This window comes from Mustela putorius, unplaced genomic scaffold (assembly GCF_011764305.1).
Source record: "Mustela putorius furo isolate JIRA1106 unplaced genomic scaffold, ASM1176430v1.1 tig00000095_pilon_pilon_pilon, whole genome shotgun sequence".
Taxonomy (NCBI): domain Eukaryota; kingdom Metazoa; phylum Chordata; class Mammalia; order Carnivora; family Mustelidae; genus Mustela; species Mustela putorius.
Genome location: NW_025421280.1, coordinates 21,091,031 through 21,110,206, shown reverse-complemented (window position 1 = coordinate 21,110,206; position 19,176 = coordinate 21,091,031). Strand labels below are relative to the sequence as shown.

The window sequence follows — 19,176 nt, the reverse complement described above, 5'->3', positions numbered from 1 at the left end:
ATTTTATATTTTGTTTCTTAAGCTATTAAAAAATCTCACTTATGGTAAATCACTTTTTTCTTTTTAATAAATGAAGATACTGAAACTCCCAAGGTTTAAATTGAGTTATTAAAATTTATTACTTCAGCTGTTATACTAAACATAAAGAAGGATATTTCTTCTTTTATTGTTTGTTATGATTTCAGGAAATTTTTTCCCCTCATAGCTTGTTGCAAGATTTAAAGGTTAATACATAGAAAGAACAATCTGTCAATTCCAGTACATGAAATTAAAACAGTAAGCTTTCAGTCATTATTAGCTATTATCAATAATGTCCTTTTCTTCATCTTCCTCCTTTCAGTACAGTTCATTGGAACTTTTTCCTCTTATACCATAGCAGAGCAACTGTAACAACCTCTGAGAATAATAGATTGGAATTGAGAAAAGTTGGTAATGAAATTTCCTTTCTCTGAAAATTGTTTTTATTATGTAATTGAAACTTTGATTCTTATTGCTGTGTATGAGTGCTAAGAGGGAATAACTGAAGCACAGATATCAACTTCAGCATCTGGAAAGCCAAGAAATGAGCATAGTGTAGTTTTGTGCATGGGACACTGAATGAGATCAGGAAGCAAAGTCTGGGCTATAGTCTTTATCTACTACCAAAAAAGCTATATGACTTTGGCATTTTTCTGCCCCTCACAGTTTCATCTGGGAATTTTCATAGAGTTGAATTACATGTCCTCTGAGGTCTTTTTTAGTTTTTTGGGCTTTATTCAGTTGAAAGTTGTATCTTTTGAAGAAAATTGCAAATGTATTTAATGTAAGACTATTCCTTTTAGAGTAAAGTACTCAATAAAGACATAAGTAGTGAGGCTTTACTAGAAAGGTTTGCATTAATTTTTCACTCTAAAATACCACATTATATAAACAAATAAAATACATTATGTGTTTTATAGGAAAAAATGACAATATGAATTTAATATCTTTTGTATTCTTTGTTTTAGGTTGGTACAGAGGAGTTTCAACAAAGAAGCCAAATGTAAAGGTAATGAAAAGTTTATTGTTATCCTTTCTAATGTAAGAAGCGACCTAGTATGTTTATTTGCTATAAAAACAATTCTTACTTGTCCATCTTTTAAGCTTTTACCATAGCCACACTCTTTCTTTACTTTACAGAGCTATATTAGACCCTACCCTACTCTATGTCAGCAGCATTAAAATTTTTTTTAAAAGGACAGAAAATGGATGTATGATCATAGCTGCAAAACTCATTTTGAAAAAGCCTATTTGAGATATTAATATTTTTTCCTTCAAGAATTTGACAAAAAGTAAATAGACCTCATAGCCAACACCAAAGAAATACAAACAATTGTAAGAGAATATTGTAAATAATTACACGCCAACAAATTGGGCAACTTGGAAGAAATGGATAAATTCCTAGAAACATGTAAAGTACCAAAACTGAAACAGTAAGAAATAGAAAACTTAAACAGAACTACAACAGGCAAAGAAATTGTAATAAAAAATCTCCCAACAAATAAAAATGTAGGGCCAGGTAGCTTCTAAGGGGAATTCTACCAAATATTTATTTATTTAAAAGAATTTATTTGTTTATTTGACAGTGAGAGAGGAAACATAAACAGAGGGAGTGGGAGAAGGAGAAGCAGATCTCCCGTCAAGCAAGGAGGCTGATGTGGTACTGGATCCCAGGATGCTGGGATCATGACCTGAGCCAAAGACAGATACTTAATGACTGAGCCATGCAGGCGCCCCTATACCAAACACTTAAAAAAGAATTAATATCTATTCTTCTAAGCTGTTCCAAAAAACAGAAATGGAAGGAAAATTTCTAAACTCATTCTTTGAGTCCAGCATTACCTTAATCTTAAAAAGACCCCATGGAAAATGAGAATTACAGACCAATATCCCAGATGAACATGGATAAAGAAATTCTTACCAAGGGGATGCCTGGGTGATTCAGTCCATTAAGCATCTGCCTTTGACTCAGGTCATGATCCCATGGTCCTGGGATTGAATCCTGCATCAGGCTCCTTGCTCAGCAGGGAGTCAGCTTCTCCCTCTGCCTGCTCTGCCTGATCTTCCTGCTGCTCTCCCTGCTTGTGCACTTGCTCTGTGTCTCGGTTTCTCTCTCTCTCTCTCTGAACAAATGAATAAACTCTTAAAAAAATTCTTACTAAGATAGTAGCTAATAGGATCCAACAATACGTCGAAAGGGTTATTCACCTCAACCAAGTGGGTTTATTCCTGTGTTGCAGAAGTGGTTCAGTGTCCATATACCAATCAACTTGATACACCACAATAACAAAAGAAAGGATAAGAACTATATGATCTCCTCAATAGATGTAGAAAAGCATTTGATAAAATACAGCACCATTTCTTGATAAAAACCATCCACAATGGAACGATAGAAGGAATATACTTGAATATCATAAATGCCATATATGAAAGATCTATCCTCAGTAGAGAAGAACTGAGAGCTTTTCCCCTAGGTACACGACAGGGATGTTCACTGTCACCACTGTTGTTCAGTATAGTTCTGGAAGTCCTAGCCTCAGCAATCCGACAACAAAAAGAACTAAATAAAAAGCATGCAGATTGGTAAAGAAGTCAAACTTTTACTCTCTGCAGATGACATGATGGTCTATGGAGAGAACCCAAAGACTCCACCAAAAAATTGCTAGAACTCATACAAGAATTCAGCAAAGTTACAGGATATAAAATCAATGCACAGAAGTCTGTTGTATTTCTGTACACCAATAATGGATCATCAGAAAAAGAAATCAAAGAATTGATCCTGTTTACAGTTGCACTAAAAACTGCAAGATACTTAGGCATAAACCTAACTAAAGAGGTAACAGATGGGTACTCTGAAAACTATAGAACACTTACGAAAGAAATTGAGGAAGACAAAAAACTGGAAAAATCTTCCATGCTCATGGATTGGAAGAAAAAATATTGTTAAAATATGCATGTCTACACATTCAGTGCAATCCCTACCAAAATAGCATGAGCATTTTTCACAGAGCTGGAAGAAAAAATTCTAAAATTAATACGGAATCAGAAAATACCCTGAAAATCCAAAATAATGTAGAAAAAAAAAAAGAGCAAAGCTAGAGGAATCACAGTTCTCACTTCAAGCTGTATTACAAAACAATAGTCATCAAAACAGTATGGTAGTAGCACAAAAGCAGACATATAGATCAATGGAACAGAATAGAAAACCCAGAAATGGACCTCACCTGATCTTCAACAAAACAGGAAAGAATATCTAATGGAAAAAAGATAATCTCTTCAACAAATGGTGTTGGAGAAGTTGGGACAGCCACATGAAGAAGAATGAAACTGGACCACTTTCTTAAACGGTACACAAAATAAATTCAAAGGAGATGAAAGACCTAAATATGAGATAGGAATCCATCAAAATCCTAGAGGAAAACACAGGCAGCATCCTCTTTGACCTCAGCCTCCGCAATTTCTTGCTAGACATGTCTCCAGAGGCAGGGGAAACAAAAGCAAAAGTAAACTATTGGGACTTCATCAGGATGAAAAGCTTCTTCACAGCAAAGGAAACAGTCAACTAAACCAAAAGCCAACTGACAGAATGGGAGAAGACATTTGCAAGTGACATATCAGATGAAGGGCTAGTATCCAAAATCTATAAAGAACTTATTGGACTCAACACTCAAAGAACAAATAATCCAATCAAGAAATGGGCAGAAGACATGAGCAGACATTTCTCCAATGAAGACATCCAGATGGCCGACAGATACATGAAAACGTGCTCAGCATCACTTGACATCAGGGAAATACAAATCAAAACCACAAGACTGGGGCGCCTGGGTGGCTCGATGGGTTAAGGCACTGCCTTTGGCTCTGGTCATGATCTCAGGGTCCTGGGATCGAATCCAGCGTCAGGCTCTCTGCTTGGCAGGGAGCCTGCTTCCCTTCCTCTCTCTCTCTGTCTGCCTCTCTGCCTACTTGTGATCTCTCTCTGTCAGGTGAATAAATAAAATCTTAAAAAAAAAAAACCCACAAGACCAATGATGTACTATACCTTGGCTAATTGAATGAAAAAAAAAATGAGATACCACTTCACACCAGTCAGAATGGTTAAATTAACAAATCAGGACACAGTAGTTGGTGATGATGCGGAGAATGGGAACCCTCTTTGCACTGCTGGTGGGAATCCAAACTGGTGCAGCCATTCTAGAAAACAGTCTGGAGGTTCCTCAAAAAGTTAAATGTAGAGCTCCCCTATGACCCAACAACTCTACTCAAAGGATACAAAAATAGTGTTTTGAAGGGGCACATGCACCCCAATATTTAGCAGCAATGTCCAAAATAGCCAAACTGTAAAAAGAGCCCAGGTGCTCGTCGACAGATAAGTGGATAAAGAATATGGAGTGTGCACACACACACACACACACACACACACACACCCCACATGAATATTATACAGCCATCAAAAAGAATGAAGTGTTGCCATTTGCAACAGTGTGGATGGAACTAGAGGGTATTATGATGGTGAAATAAGTTACTCAGAGAAAGACAATTATCATATTTCACTCGTGGAATTTAAGAAACAAAACATGAATATAAGGGAAGGGAAGGAAAAATAAAAGAGAAGAAGGCAAACCATAGGAGACTCTTTAACTATAGAGAGAAAACTGAGGGTTGTTGGAGGGAGGTGGGTGAGGTTATGGGGTAATTTGATGATGGGCATTAAGGAGGGCACTTGTGAAAATGAGCACTGGGTGTATATTCAAGTGATGAATCACTAAACTCTACCTCTGAAGCTAATGATACACTATATGTTAACTAAATTGAATTTAAACAAAAAACTTCTTGAGGAGGGCATGTGTGGTGATGGGTATTGGATATTATATTGCAACTAATGAATTGTTGAACACTATGTCAAAGCCTAATGATGTCAATTATGATATGGTTTCATTTATTTGTGGAACATAAGGAATAAGGAATATGGAATTCCAAAAGGAATGGAAAAATGAATGGAGGGGAACAGAGGGGGAAATGAACCATGAGAGACTATGGACCCTGAGGAACAAATTGAGGGTTTTAGAGGGGACAGAAGTGGGGGGATGGGTGAGCCCAGTGGTGGATATTAAGGAGGGTACGTGTTGCTTGGAGCACTGGGTGTTATACGTAAACAGTGAATCATGGAACTCCACATTAAAAACTAATGTATTGTATGGTGACTAACGTAACATAATTTTAAAAAATGATGTTTTATGTATCGGTTAATTGAACATAATAAAATGAATAAAAAATTTTTTAAAAAGTAAATTGAGTGAAATAAGTCAAGGAGAGAGAGTCAATTATCATATGGTTTCACTTATTTGTGGAGCATAACCAGTAGCATGGAGGACATGGGGAGTTAGAGAGGAGAAGGGAGTTCAGGGAAATTGGAAGGAGAGGTGAACCATGAGAGACCATGGACTCTGAAAAACAATCTGAGGGTTTAGAAGGGGCGGTGGGTGGGAGGTTGGGGTACCAGGTGGTGGGTATTATAGAGGGCACGGATTGCATGGAGCACTGGGTGTGGTGCAAAAATAATGAAGACTGTTATGCAGAAAATAAATAAGAAATAAATTTTTAAAAAGTAAATTGACTTATTCATAGTTCTAGTCTTGTGGAGCTGTGTGTTTTTTTAATATTATTTATTTATTTATTTATTGCTTTTATTTATTTATTTTTTTAATTTCTAATTTTTTATAAACATATATTTTTATCACCAGGGGTACAGGTCTGTGAATCGCCAGGTTCACACACTTCACAGCACTCACCAAAGCACATACCCTCCCCAATGTCCATAATCCCACCCCCTTCTCCCAAACCCCCTCCCCCCAGCAACCCTCAGTTTGTTTTGTGAGATTAAGAGTCACTTATGGTTTGTCTCCCTCCCAATCCCATCTTGTTTCATTGATTCTTCTCCTACCCACTTAAGCCCCCATGTTGCATCACCACTTCCTCATATCAGGGAGATCATATGATAGTTGTCTTTCTCTGTTTGACTTATTTCGCTAAGCATGATACGCTCTAGTTCCATCCATGTTGTTGCAAATGGCAAGATTTCATTTCTTTGGATGGCTGCATAGTATTCCATTGTGTGTATATATACCACATCTTCTTGATCCATTCATCTGTTGATGGACATCTAGGTTCTTTCCATAGTTTGGCTATTGTGGACATTGCTGCTATAAACATTCGGATGCATGTGCCCCTTTGGATCACTATGTTTGTGTCTTTAGGGTAAATACTCAGTAGTGCAATTGATGGGTCATAGGGCAGTTCTATTTTCAACATTTTGAGCAACCTCCATGCTGTTTTCCAGAGTGGCTGCACCATCTTGCATTCCCACCAACAGTGTAGGAGGGTTCCCCTTTCTCCGCATCCTCGCCAGCATCTGTCATTTCCTGACTTGTTGATTTTAGCCATTCTGACTGGTGTGAGGTGATATCTCATTGTGGTTTTGATTTGTATTTCCCTGATGCCGAGTGATATGGAGCACTTTTTCATGTGTCTGTTGGCCATCTGCATGTCTTCTTTGCAGAAATGTCTGTTCATGTCTTCTGCCCATTTCTTGATTGGATGATTTGTTCTTTGGGTGTTGAGTTTGCTACGTTTTTTATAGATTTTGGACACTAGTCCTTTATCTGATATGTCATTTGCAAATATCTTCTCCCATTCTGTCAGTTGTCTTTTGATTTTGTTAACTGTTTCCTTTGCTGTGCAAAAGCTTTTGATCTTGATGAAATCCCAATAGTTCATTTTTGCCCTTGCTTCCATTGCCTTTGGCATTGTTCCTAGGAAGATGTTGCTGCGGCTGAGGTCGAAGAGGTTGCTGCCTGTGTTCTCCTCAAGGATTTTGATGGATTCCTTTCGCACATTGAGGTCCTTCATCCATTTTGAGTCTATTTTTGTGTGTGGTGTAAGGAAATATTCCAATTTCATTTTTCTGCATGTGGCTGTCCAATTTTCCCAACACCATTTATTGAAGAGGCTGTCTTTTTTCCGCTGGACATTCTTTCCTGCTTTGTCGAAGATTAGTTGACCATAGAGTGGAGAGTCTATATCTGGGCTCTCTGTTCTGTTCCATTGATCTATGTGTCTGTTTTTGTGCCAGTACCATGCTGTCTTGATGATGACAGCTTTGTACTAGAGCTTGAAGTCCGGAATTGTGATGCCACCAACTTTGGCTTTCTTTTTCAATATCCCTTTGGCTATTCGAGGTCTTTTCTGGTTCCATATAAATTTTAGAATTATTTGTTCCATTTCTTTGAAAAAGATGGATGGTACTTTGATAGGAATTGCATTAAATGTGTAGATTGCTTTAGGTAGCATAGACATTTTCACAATATTTATTCTTCCAATCCAGGAGCATGGAACATTTTTCCATTTCTTTGTGTCTTCCTCAATTTCTTTCATGAGTACTTTATAGTTTTCTGAGTATAGATTCTGTGCCTCTTTGGTTAGGTTTATTCCTAGGTATCTTATGGTTTTGGGTGCAATTGTAAATGGGATGGACTCCTTAATTTCTCTTTCTTCTGTCTTGCTGTTGGTGTAGAGAAATGCAACTGATTTCTGTGCATTGATTTTATATCCTGACACTTTACTGAATTCCTGTATAAGTTCTAGCAGTTTTGGAGCGGAGTCTTTTGGGTTTTCCACATAGAGTATCATATCATCTGCGAAGAGTGATAATTTGACTTCTTCTTTGCCGATTTGGATGCCTTTAATTTCCTTTTGTTGTCTGATTGCTGAGGCTAGGACTTCTAGTACTATGTTGAATAACAGTGGTAATAATGGACATCCCTGCCGTGTTCCTGACCTTAGTGGAAAAGCTTTTAGTTTTTCTCCATTGAGAATGATATTTGCGGTGGGTTTTTCATAGATGGCTATGATGATATTGAGGTATGTGCCCTCTATCCCTACACTTTGAAGAGTTTTGATCAGGAAGGGATGCTGTACTTTGTCAAATGCTTTTTTAGCATCTATTGAGAGTATCATCTGGTTCTTGTTCTTTCTTTTATTGATGTGTTGTATCACATTGACTGATTTGCGGATGTTGAACCAACCTTGCAGCCCTGGAATAAATCCCACTTGGTCGTGGTGAATAATCCTTTTAATGTACTGTTGAATCCTATTGGCTAGTATTTTGTTGAGTATTTTCGCATCTGTGTTCATCAAGGATATCGGTCTATAGCTCTCTTTTTTGGTGGGATCCTTGTCTGGTTTTGGGATCAAGGTGATGCTGGCCTCATAAAATGAGTTTGGAAGTTTTCCTTCCATTTCTATTTTTTTTTTAACAGTTTCAGGAGAATAGGATTTAGTTCTTCTTTAAATGTTTGGTAGAATTCCCCCAGGAAGCCGTCTGGCCCTGGGCTTTTGTTTGTTTGGAGATTTTTAATGACTGTTTTAATCTCCTTACTGGTTATGGGTCTGTTCAGGCTTTCTATTTCTTCCTGGTTCAGTTGTGGTAGTTTATATGTTTCTAGGAATGCATCCATTTCTTCCAGATTGTCAGATTTGTTGGCGTAGAGTTGTTCATAGTATGTTCTTATAATAGTTTGTATTTCTTTGGTGTTAGTTGTGATCTCTCCTCTTTCATTCATGATTTTAAATATTTGGTCCCTTTCTCTTTTCTTTTTGATAAGTCTGGCCAGGGGTTTATCAATTTTATTAATTCTTTCAAAGAACCAGCTCCTAGTTTCGTTGATTTGTTCTATTGTTTTTTTTGGTTTCTATTTCATTGATTTCTGCTCTGATCTTTATGATTTCTCTTCTCCTGCTGGGCTAAGGGTTTCTTTCTTGTTCTTTCTCCAGCTCCTTTAGGTGTAGGGTTAGGTTGTGTACCTGAGACCTTTCTTGTTTCTTGAGAAAGGCTTGTACCACTATATATTTTCCTCTCAGGACTGCCTTTCTTGTGCCCCACAGATTTTGAACCGTTGTATTTTCATTATCATTTGTTTCCATGATTTTTCTCAATTCTTCTTTAATTTCCCTGTTGACCCATTCATTCTTTAGAAGGATGCTGTTTAATCTCCATGTATTTGGGTTCTTTCCAAACTTACTCTTGTGGTTGAGTTCTACCTTCAGAGCATTGTGTTCTGAAAATATGCAGGGAATGATCCCAATCTTTTGATACCGGTTGAGTCCTGATTTAGGACTGAGGATGTGATCTATTCTGGAGAATGTTCCATGTGCACTAGAGAAGAATGTGTATTCTGTTGCTTTGGGATGAAATGTTCTGAATATATCTGTGATGTCCATCTGGTCCAGTGTGTCTTTTAAGGCCTTTATTTCCTTGCTGATCTTTTGCTTGGATGATCTGTCCATTTCAGTGAGGGGAGTGTTAAAGTCCCCTACTATTATTGTATTATTGTTGATGTGTTTCTTTGGTTTTGTTATTAATTGGTTTATATAGTTGGCTGCTCCCACGTTGGGGGCATAGATATTTAAAATTGTTATATCTTCTTGTTGGACAGACCCTTTGAGTATGATATAGTGTCCTTCCTCATCTCTTATTATAGTTTGGCTTAAAATCTAATTGACCTGATATAAGGATTGCCACTCCTGCTTTCTTCTGATGTCCATTAGCATGGTAAATTCTTTTCCACCCACTCACTTTAAATCTGGAGGTGTCTTCGGGCTTAAAATGAGTTTCTTGGAGGCAACATATAGATGGGTTTTTTTTTTTTTAATCCATTCTGATACCCTGTGTCTTTTTTTTTTTTAAAGATTTTATTTATTTATTTGACAGAGAGAAATCACAAGTAGATGGAGAGGCAGGCAGAGAGAGAGGGAGAGGTGGAAGCAGGCTCCCTGCTGAGCAGAGAGCCCGATGCGGGACTTGATCCCAGGACCCCGATATCATATCCCGAGCCGAAGGCAGCGACTTAACCCACTGAGCCACCCAGGTGCCCCTACCCTTTGTCTTTTGATTTGGGCATTTAGCCCATTAACATTCAGGGTGACTATTGAGAGATATGATTTTAGTGCCATTGTATTGCCTGTAAGGTGACTGTTACTATATATGGTCTCTGTTCCTTACTGATCTACCACTTGTAGGCTCTCTCTTTGCTTAGAGGACCCCTTTCAATATTTCCTGTAGAGCTGGTTTGGTGTTTGCAAATTCTTTCAGTTTTTGTTTGTCCTGGAAACTTTTAATCTCTCCTTCTATTTTCAATGATAGTCTAGCTAGATATAGTATTCTTGGCTGCATGTTTTTCTCGTTTAGTGCTCTGAAAATATCATGCCAGCTCTTTCTGGCCTGCCAGGTCTCTGTGGATAAGTCAGCTGCCAATCTAATATTTTTACCATTGTATGTTACAGACTTCTTTTCCTGGGCTGCTTTCAGGATTTTCTCTTTGTCACTGAGACTTGTAAATTTTACTATTAGGTGACGGGGTGTGGGCCTATTCTTATTGATTTTGAGGGGTGTTCTCTGAACCTCCTGAATTTTGATGCTCGTTCCCTTTGCCATATTGGGGTAATTCTCCCCAACAATTCTCTCTAGTATACCTTCTGCTCCCCTCTCTCTTTCTTCTTCTTCTGGAATCCCAATTATTCTAATGTTGTTTTGTCTTATGGTGTCACTTATCTCTCGAATTCTCCCCTCATGGTCCAGTAGCTGTTTGTCCCTCTTTTGCTCAGCTTTTTTATTCTCTGTCATTTGGTCTTCTATATCGCTAATTCTTTCTTCTGCCTCATTTATCCTAGCAGTGAGAGCCTCCGTTTTTGATTGCACCTCATTAATATCTATTTTGAGTTCAACTTGGTTAGATTTTAGTTTTTTTATTTCTCCAGAAAGGGCTTTTATATCTCCCGAGAGGGTTTCTCTAATATCTTCCATGCCTTTTTCGAGCCCGGCTAGAACCTTGAGAATTGTCATTCTGAACTCTAGATCTGACATATTACCCATGTCTATATTGATTAGGTCCCTAGCCTTCGGTACTGCTTCTTGTTCTTTTTTTCTTTGTGGTGAATTTTTCCGCCTTGTCATTTTGTCCAGATAAGAGTATATGAAGGAGCAATTAAAATACTAAAGGGGTGGCAACAACCCCAGGAAAATATGCTTTAACCAAATCCAAAGAGATCCCAAATCGTGAGGGGGGAGAAAGGGGATAGAAGGAGGTTCAAAAAGAAAAAAAAAAGAAAAGAATTTAAAAAAAGAAAACGAATAAAGAAAAATTTAAAAAAATATATAAGATAAACTAGTTAAAAAATGTTAAAAAAGAAAAGGTAAAAGTTAAAAAAAAATTTAGCAGAAAAAGAGAAAAAAAATGAAAAAGAAAAAAATTAAATTAAGTGCAAGACTAAAAAAATCACAGGGAAAAAGCCATGAGTTTCGTGCTTTGCTTTCTCCTCCTCTGGAATTCTGCTGCTCTCCTTGGTATTGAAACTGTACTCCTTGGTGGTGAACTTGGTCTTGGCTGGATTTCTTGTCGATCTTCTGGAGAAGGGGCCTGGTGTAGTGATTCTCAAATATCTTTGCCCCAAGCGGAATTGCACCGCCCTTACCAGGGTCCGGGCAGAGTAATCCTCTTGGGTTTGCTTTCTGGAGCTTTTGTTCCCAGAGCGCTTTCCGTAGAGTTCCGGAGGATGGGAATATAAATGGCGGCCTCCTGGTCTCTGGCCCACAGGAGCCGAGAGCCCGGGGCCCCACTCCTCAATGCGCCCTCAGCGAACAGTGCCCAGTTACTCCCATCTGCCTGACCTCCAGCCACACTCCAAGCTCACAGAGCCTGCGGCTGGTTCAAGGTATCCCCGAGCTGTGAGCTTACTGTTGGCTCTGTCTCTGTAGCCGTCTTTCCCGTTCTAATTCCTGCAAGCTCTGCGACACTCAGACACCCCCGATCCTTCTGTGACCCTGCGGGACCTGAGGCCACGCTGACCCCGCATGGGCTTCGCCCCGGTTTAGCCTCTGGAGCGATTCCCTCAGCAGAACAGACTTTTAAAAGTCCTGATTTTGTGCACCGTTGCTCCACCGCTTGCCGGGAGCCCGCCCTTCCCCCCCCCCCAGGTCTATCTTCCTGTCTCTTTGGATTCACTTCTCCGCCAGTCCTACCTTTCAGAAAGTGGTTGTTTTCTGTTTCCAGAATTGCTATTCTTCTCTTCAATCTACCGAAGGATTTTCAGGTGTTTGCAATCTTTAGATACGCTATCTAGCTGATCTCCTGCTAGCTGAAGTAGTCTCAGCCTGCTATTTCTCCGCCATCTTGACTCCATAAAATCTGAGTTTTTTTAAACAAATTAATTTCTAAAATACAAAATGGAAAAAACTTTTATATAATTTTCAATTAAATGCCCTTGTTGATGACCAAATTCTCATTAAAACATGACACTTCTCCAATAAAGACATACAAATAGCTATCAAACACATGAAAAAATGTTCATCATCACTAGCCATCAGGGAGATTCAAATTAAAACTACCTTGAGATATCACCTTACACCAGTTAGAATGGCCAAAATTAGCAAGACAGGAAACAACATGTATTGGAGAGGATGTGGAGAAGGGGAACCCTCTTCCACTGTTGGTGGGAATGCAAGTTGGTGCAGCCTCTTTGGAGAACAGTGTGGAGATTCCTCAAGAAATTAAAAATAGAACTTCCCTATGACCCTGCCATTACACTCCTGGGTATTTACCCCAAAGATACAGATGTCGTGAAAAGAAGGGCCATCTGTACCCCAATGTTTATAGCAGCAATGGCCACGGTCATCAAACTGTGGAAAGAACCAAGATGCTCTTCAACGGATGAATGGTTAAGGAAGATGTGGTCCATATACATGAATGGAGTATTATGCCTCCATCAGAAAGTACAAATACCCAACATTTGTAGCAACATGGACGGGACTGGAAGAGATTATGATGAGTGAAATAAGACAAGCAGAGAGAGTCAATTATCATATGGTTTCACTTATTTGTGGAGCGTAATAAAAAGCATGGAGGACATGGGGAGTTAGAGAGAAGGGGGTTGGGATAAATTGGAAGGGGAGGTGAATCATGAGAGACTATGGACTCTGAAAAACAATCTGAGGGATTTGAAGTGGCAGTGGGGTGGGAGGTCAGGGTACCAGGTGGTGGGTATTATAGAGGGCACAGATTGCATAGAGCACTGGGTGTGGTGACAAAATAATGATACTGTTATGGTGAAAATAAATAAATTTTTAAAAAATGACAATTGATTTATTCTTCTTCTACCCACTTAAGCCTCCATGTTGCATCACTACTTCCTCATATCAGGGAGATCATATGATAGTTGTCTTTCTCTGCTTGACTTATTTCGCTAAGCATGAGAAGAAGAATAAATGAAACAAGATGGGATTGGGAGGGAGACAAACCATAAGTGACTCTTAATCTCACAAAACAAACTGAGGGTTGCTGGGGGGAGGGGGTTTGGGAGAAGGGGGTGGGATTATGGACATTGGGGAGGGTATGTGATTTGGTGAGTGCGGTGAAGTGTGTAAACCTGGTGATTCACAGACCTGTACCCCTGGGGATAAAAATATATGTTTATAAAAAATAAAAAATTAAAAAAAAATGACAATTGAATATATAAATAAACAAATAAATAAATGAGGGAAAAAAACATGAATGTATTATTTGCTCCAGCTCTTTGAAGAATACTGGTGGAATTTTGATCGGAATGGCATTAAAAGTATAGGTTGCTGTAGGCAGTATAGACATTTTAGCAATGTTTATTCTTCTGATCCAACAGCATGGAATGGTCTTCCATCTTTTTGTGTCTTCTTCAGTTTCTTTAATGAGTGTTCTATAGTTCCTCGAGTACAGATCCTTTACCTCTTTGGTTAGGTTTATTCCCAGGAATCTTATGGTTCTTGGTGCTATAGTAAATGGAATCGATTCTCTAATTTCCCTTTCTGTATTTTCATTGTTAGTGTATAAGAAAGCCACTGATTTCTGTATATTGACTTTGTATCCTGCCACGTTGCTGAATTGCTGTATGAGTTCTAGTAGTTTGGGGGTGGAGTCTTTTGGGTTTTCCATATAAAGAATCATGTCATCTGCGAAGAGAGAGAGTTTGACTTCTTTATTGCCAATTTGAATACCTTTTATTTCTCTTTGTTGTCTGATTGCTGTTGCTAGGACTTCTAATACTATGTTGAACAATAGTGGTGAGAGTTGGCATCCTTGTCGTGTTCCTGATCTGAACGAGAAGGCTGCAAGCTTTTTCCCATTGAGGATGATATTTGCTGTGGGTCTTTTATAGATAGATTTTATGAAGTTCAGGAATGTTCCCTCTATCCCTATACTTTGAAGCGTTTTAATCAGGAATGGATGCTGGATTTTGTCAAATGCTTTTTCTGCATCGATTTAGAGGACCATATGGTTCTTCTCTCTTCTCATATTAATTTGTTGTATCACATTGATTGATTTGCGAATGTTGAACCCTCCTTGTAGCCCAGGTATGAATCCCACCTGGTCATGGTGGATAATCTTTTTAATGTGCTGTTGGATCCTGTTTGCTAGGACCTTGTTGAGAATTTTAGAATCCATATTCATCAGTGATATTCGTCTGAAATTCTCCTTTCTGGTAGGATCTTTGCCTGGTTTGGGGATCAGGGTAATTCTTGCTTAATAGATAGAATCTGGAAGTTTTCCTTCTGCTTCAATTTTTTAAAACAGCTTCAGGAGTGTTATTTATATATAGGTGTTATTTCTTCATTTCAAGTTTGGTTGAATTCCCCAGGGCATCCGTCAGGTCCTCGGCTCGGTTTTTTTTTTAATCACTGCTTCAATCTCTTACTAGATATCGGTCTATTCAGGTTGTCAATTGTTTTCACTTACTTGTGGAGCATAACAAGTAGTGTGGAGAACATGGGGAGTTAGGAGAAGGGAGTTGGGGGAAATTGTAATGGGAGGTGAATTGTGAGAGACTATGGACTCTAAAACAATCTGAGGGGTTTCACGTGGCGGGGGGTGGGTTGGGAGGTTGGGGTACCAGGTGGTTGGTATTATAGAGGGCACAGATTGCGTGGAGCACTAGGTGTGATGCAAAAGTAATGAATACTGTTATGCTGAAAATAAATAAATTAAAAATAAAAGAAAAAGTATAGGAAAAAAACGTGAATATAAAGAAAACTTTTTATGAACTAGGGTTTGTATATTTATTCTTTTACTAATTAATATTAATTTGATCAAACAAAATATATTTTAAGTGGCAGATATCATACATTTAGGAACATTTTTCTCTGGTAATGCATTTTCAAAATTTTCTACCTACTCTTTCACATAATTAATGTTATCAGTTTTCTTATATTTTTTCTGTAGCTTAATATTTAATATATTATGCTTTTTTCTAATAGTGAAAAATGTTGAAATTATCATGTACTATTTTTATTAAAAAAGAAAATTGTTCAGAAATCTTTTTTTTTTTAATTTATTTTCAGCATAACAGTATTCATTATTTTTTCACCACACCCAGTACTCCATGCAGAGGGGACAGAGAGAGAGAGAGAGAGATCACAGGTAGGGAGAGACAGAGACAGAGAGAGAGATATCACAGGTAGGGAGAGGCAGGCAGAGAGATGGGGGAAGCAGATTTCCCACTGAGCAAGGAGCCCAATGGGAGACTCAATTCTAGGACCCTGAAATCATGACATGAGCTGATGGCAGATGCTCATCCAGCTGAGCCACCCAGGTGCCTCAGTCAGAGTTCTATTTTAGAGTGAAGAAAAGGTGCTCAGGATCTCATATCTATTTTCTAAACTCCTTTTCCATCAACAAAGGTGTTTAGAGACTGTGGGATAAGCCACTTTGTAATTAATATAAGCAGTGATTTCATAAGCTAATCAAAGTGAAGAAACCAAATTAAACTAATCTTAAATATTAGAGCTCATTTTGTCTAATCAGACTTATTTAATTTTTCTAATTTTGACTAATGTGGTACTTCTGAGATTGTGTATTTTGGTAATACAAACTGCATTTTAGAATCTTAGATTATCATAGCATTTATTAATAATATATCTATATACCTTTTAATAGCTTGCATTTGTATTATTTTTTGTACTTGTATTCTTAAACTTTAACAATTTAACAGATGGAAATAAGATACTTTGCAATGATACTTTGTGGAACCATAGTGAAAATTCTTTAGTGCTTGTAAAATATAATCATTTAATGATTCCACACAGAGTGATAAAAAATGCATTTCTATGTGTCTTTTATTTGTTGTGATATTATAGTCCCAATAAGTAAAAATTCCAGCAGGTTTTTCATAGGTGTTAGTGGTTAAGGAAAATTAAAAGGTGACTTACTAAGATGTCTTGAGTTGTGTGTGACTTATACTAAAAATAAAACTTGAAATAGCTCAAATAAAATAATATCTGAAATAGATAGCAAATATAGTGTTCAGAAATCTTAATAAATAATAAAACATTTCTTACTATAAACAGATTTTTAAAAGTGTCAAAGCTTAATTGTTTTGTTCTTTATGAATACTCTGTAATAAGCTGTCACATTTTTAAGGGAAAAGTAAGGTGATTATAAAATACCGTTTCAGTTACATATTTTTATGAGCATACACTAACATTGTACAGTTTAAGAGAAGGATTTTATGTAGGAAAAATATACTAAGTTTTATGCTCAATGATCTTAAGAATGATAGGTTTTTTGTCTTTTGCATTTTTTGAAGACTTTATTTTTACAACATACACTATAGGGTAAAACTTATTTTGGCTGTATAAGTTTAGAAATCAGAAGTTTTTGAGACATAGTATTATCTTCTGGTGAAATGTCATGTTACCTAATTGTTAGGCTTGCTGAAATACTAGTTTTCTTAAGAATATAAAATAAAAATTAAAAAAAATGAATGAATCTTAAAAAGATAAAAGTAATAAAACCATTGTGCATGCCAAAAAAGAATATACATAAAGAATTAAAGAATAAGAGAGTAAAATGAGATTAAGAAAAGGACAACAGATATTTGATGATAATTTTGTGTGTTTTATAAAATATATGCTCAAGAGGAAAAGAATGACATTCAAGAGAGTTTATATTTCCCATTTTGTAGTTTCAGCATCAGCTTTTATGTAATTACTGTCAACCTGATATCTAGAATTCTGCCAGATAGCTACACTCATTGTAGAGTGTTTTACATCGCAAAAGTAGAGGCATAGAGGCATGAAATTGCAAGAAATGTTTAAGGAATGTTAGTCCAAACTGGCTAGGGCATAATACAGGAAAGTGATGGATGACAAGGCTGGGTAGATCCATATTTGAAGACTCTTAAAAGGCTCTTATATACCAAAGACTGTAAGGAACGCTAAAGAATTTGGAGTTTGTCTCTCTGGAAGTGGGCAATCTACCATTTAACAGAGGCATGGATCTACTATTGCCACACAGCATAATAACTATTTTTTTTTATAGATGTACTTATTTATTTGAGAGAGAGAGAGAGAACAACTGAGCTGGTAGGGAAGAAGGGGCAGAAGGAGAAGAAGAGAGAGAGAGAGAATCTCAAGCAGAACCCCTCACTTAGTGTGAAGCCCAACACAGTCCTCAGTCTTATGATCCTGATATCATGACCTGAGCAGAAATTAAGATGTCAGACTTTTTAAAAATTTTTTATTTTAATTTATTAAAATTTATTTTAAATTTATTTTAAGATTTTATTTATTTGTCAGAGAGAGAGCATGCAAGAGAGCAAGCACAAGTAGGGAGAAGAGCAGGCAGAGGCAGAAGCAGGCTCCCTACTGAGCAAGGAGACCGATGTGGGACTCAATCCCCGGACCCTGGGGTCATGACCTGAGCTGAAGGCAGAGGCTTAACTAAGCCACCTGGGTGTCTCAAGAAGCTGACTCCTGATGTTTTACTTAATCTGCTGAGCCACCCAGGGGCCCACACACAGCACCATTATGAAATAAAGTTTTACCATCAGGGAAGTGCAAATCAAAACCACAGTACCACCTTACACCTGTTAGGATGGTCAAAATTAACAACACAGAGAATAACAGATGTTGGGGAGGATACAGAGAAAGGAGAACCCTTTTACACTGTTGGTGGGAATGCAAGCTGGTGCAGCTACTCTGGAAAACAGTATGGAGGTTCCTCAAAAAGTTAAAAATAGAGCTAACCTATGATCCAGCCATTGCACTACTGGGTATTTACCCCAAAGGTACAGATGTAGTGATAAGAAGGGGCACATGCACCCTAATGTTCATAGCAGCAATGTCCACAACAGCCAAACTGTGGAAGGAACCAAGATGTCCTTCAACAGATATGTGGATAAAAAAGATGTGGTTCATATATACAAGGGAATATTACTCAGCCATATGTTGAATACCCATCATTTGCATCCACATGGAGGAAACTGGAGGGTATTACACTAAGTGAAATTAGTCAAGCAGAGGAAGACAATTATCATATGGTTTCACTCATATGTGGAATATAAGGAATAGTGCAGAGGCCCATAGGGGGAAAGGAGGGAAAAGTGAATGGGAAGAAATCAGAGATGGAGACAAACCATGAGAAGCTCTGGACTCTGGGAGATAAATTGAGGGTTGCAGAAGGGAGGGTTAGGGGATAGGGTAACTGGATGATGGTCTTTAAGGAGGGCACATGATCTGTTGAGCACAGGGTGTTATATGCAACTAATGACTCAGTGAACACTACATCAAAAACTAATGATGTACTGTATGTTGTACTTATATAATACATGAACTTAATGAAAAAAGGAAAAAATAGAGTTTATTGGAGAAATAGTAAGCTCCTGTTAAAGATACATATTGAAGTGTTTACAGATGCTTTCTAAAATTTGCTCTGAAGTACTGTAATAGGTAATAATGTATATGTGGGATTAATAAATCAAGACTGGTAAAATGTTCATAATCATTAAAGGTGATTGAGAGAACCTCTCACTGTAGGTCAGTGTGTTTTTCTGTCTAATTCTATATGTATTTGAAATGGGGATAACATTATTAGTTATTTCATACTTATTTTCATAGAATTGTTACAAGGAATCAATGAACTTACATGCAGCTCTTAACACAGTGTTTAGCACATGATAATAATACAATAAATATTTGCTTCTTTTGTTGTAACAATTACTGCTATGATAGCATAGGGCTTGCAAGTGAGACTTTAAAGACTTGACAACACCTTAGAGGACAAAAAAAGAGGAACTAGCACA

General features: G+C 37.6%; 1 protein-coding gene across 7 annotated transcripts in view; it reads left to right on the top strand.

Annotated features, from left to right (window-relative positions):
- The window catches only part of DOCK3 (dedicator of cytokinesis 3), a 561,701-nt gene that overhangs the window by 157,856 nt on the left and 384,669 nt on the right, over positions 1 to 19,176 (top strand). For all 7 annotated transcript variants that reach the window (XM_045079409.1, XM_045079404.1, XM_045079422.1 and 4 more), the window contains exon 3: positions 987 to 1,027. In XM_045079409.1, the coding sequence (XP_044935344.1) occupies positions 987 to 1,027 (41 nt within the window). The remainder of the gene's footprint in view (positions 1 to 986; positions 1,028 to 19,176) is intronic.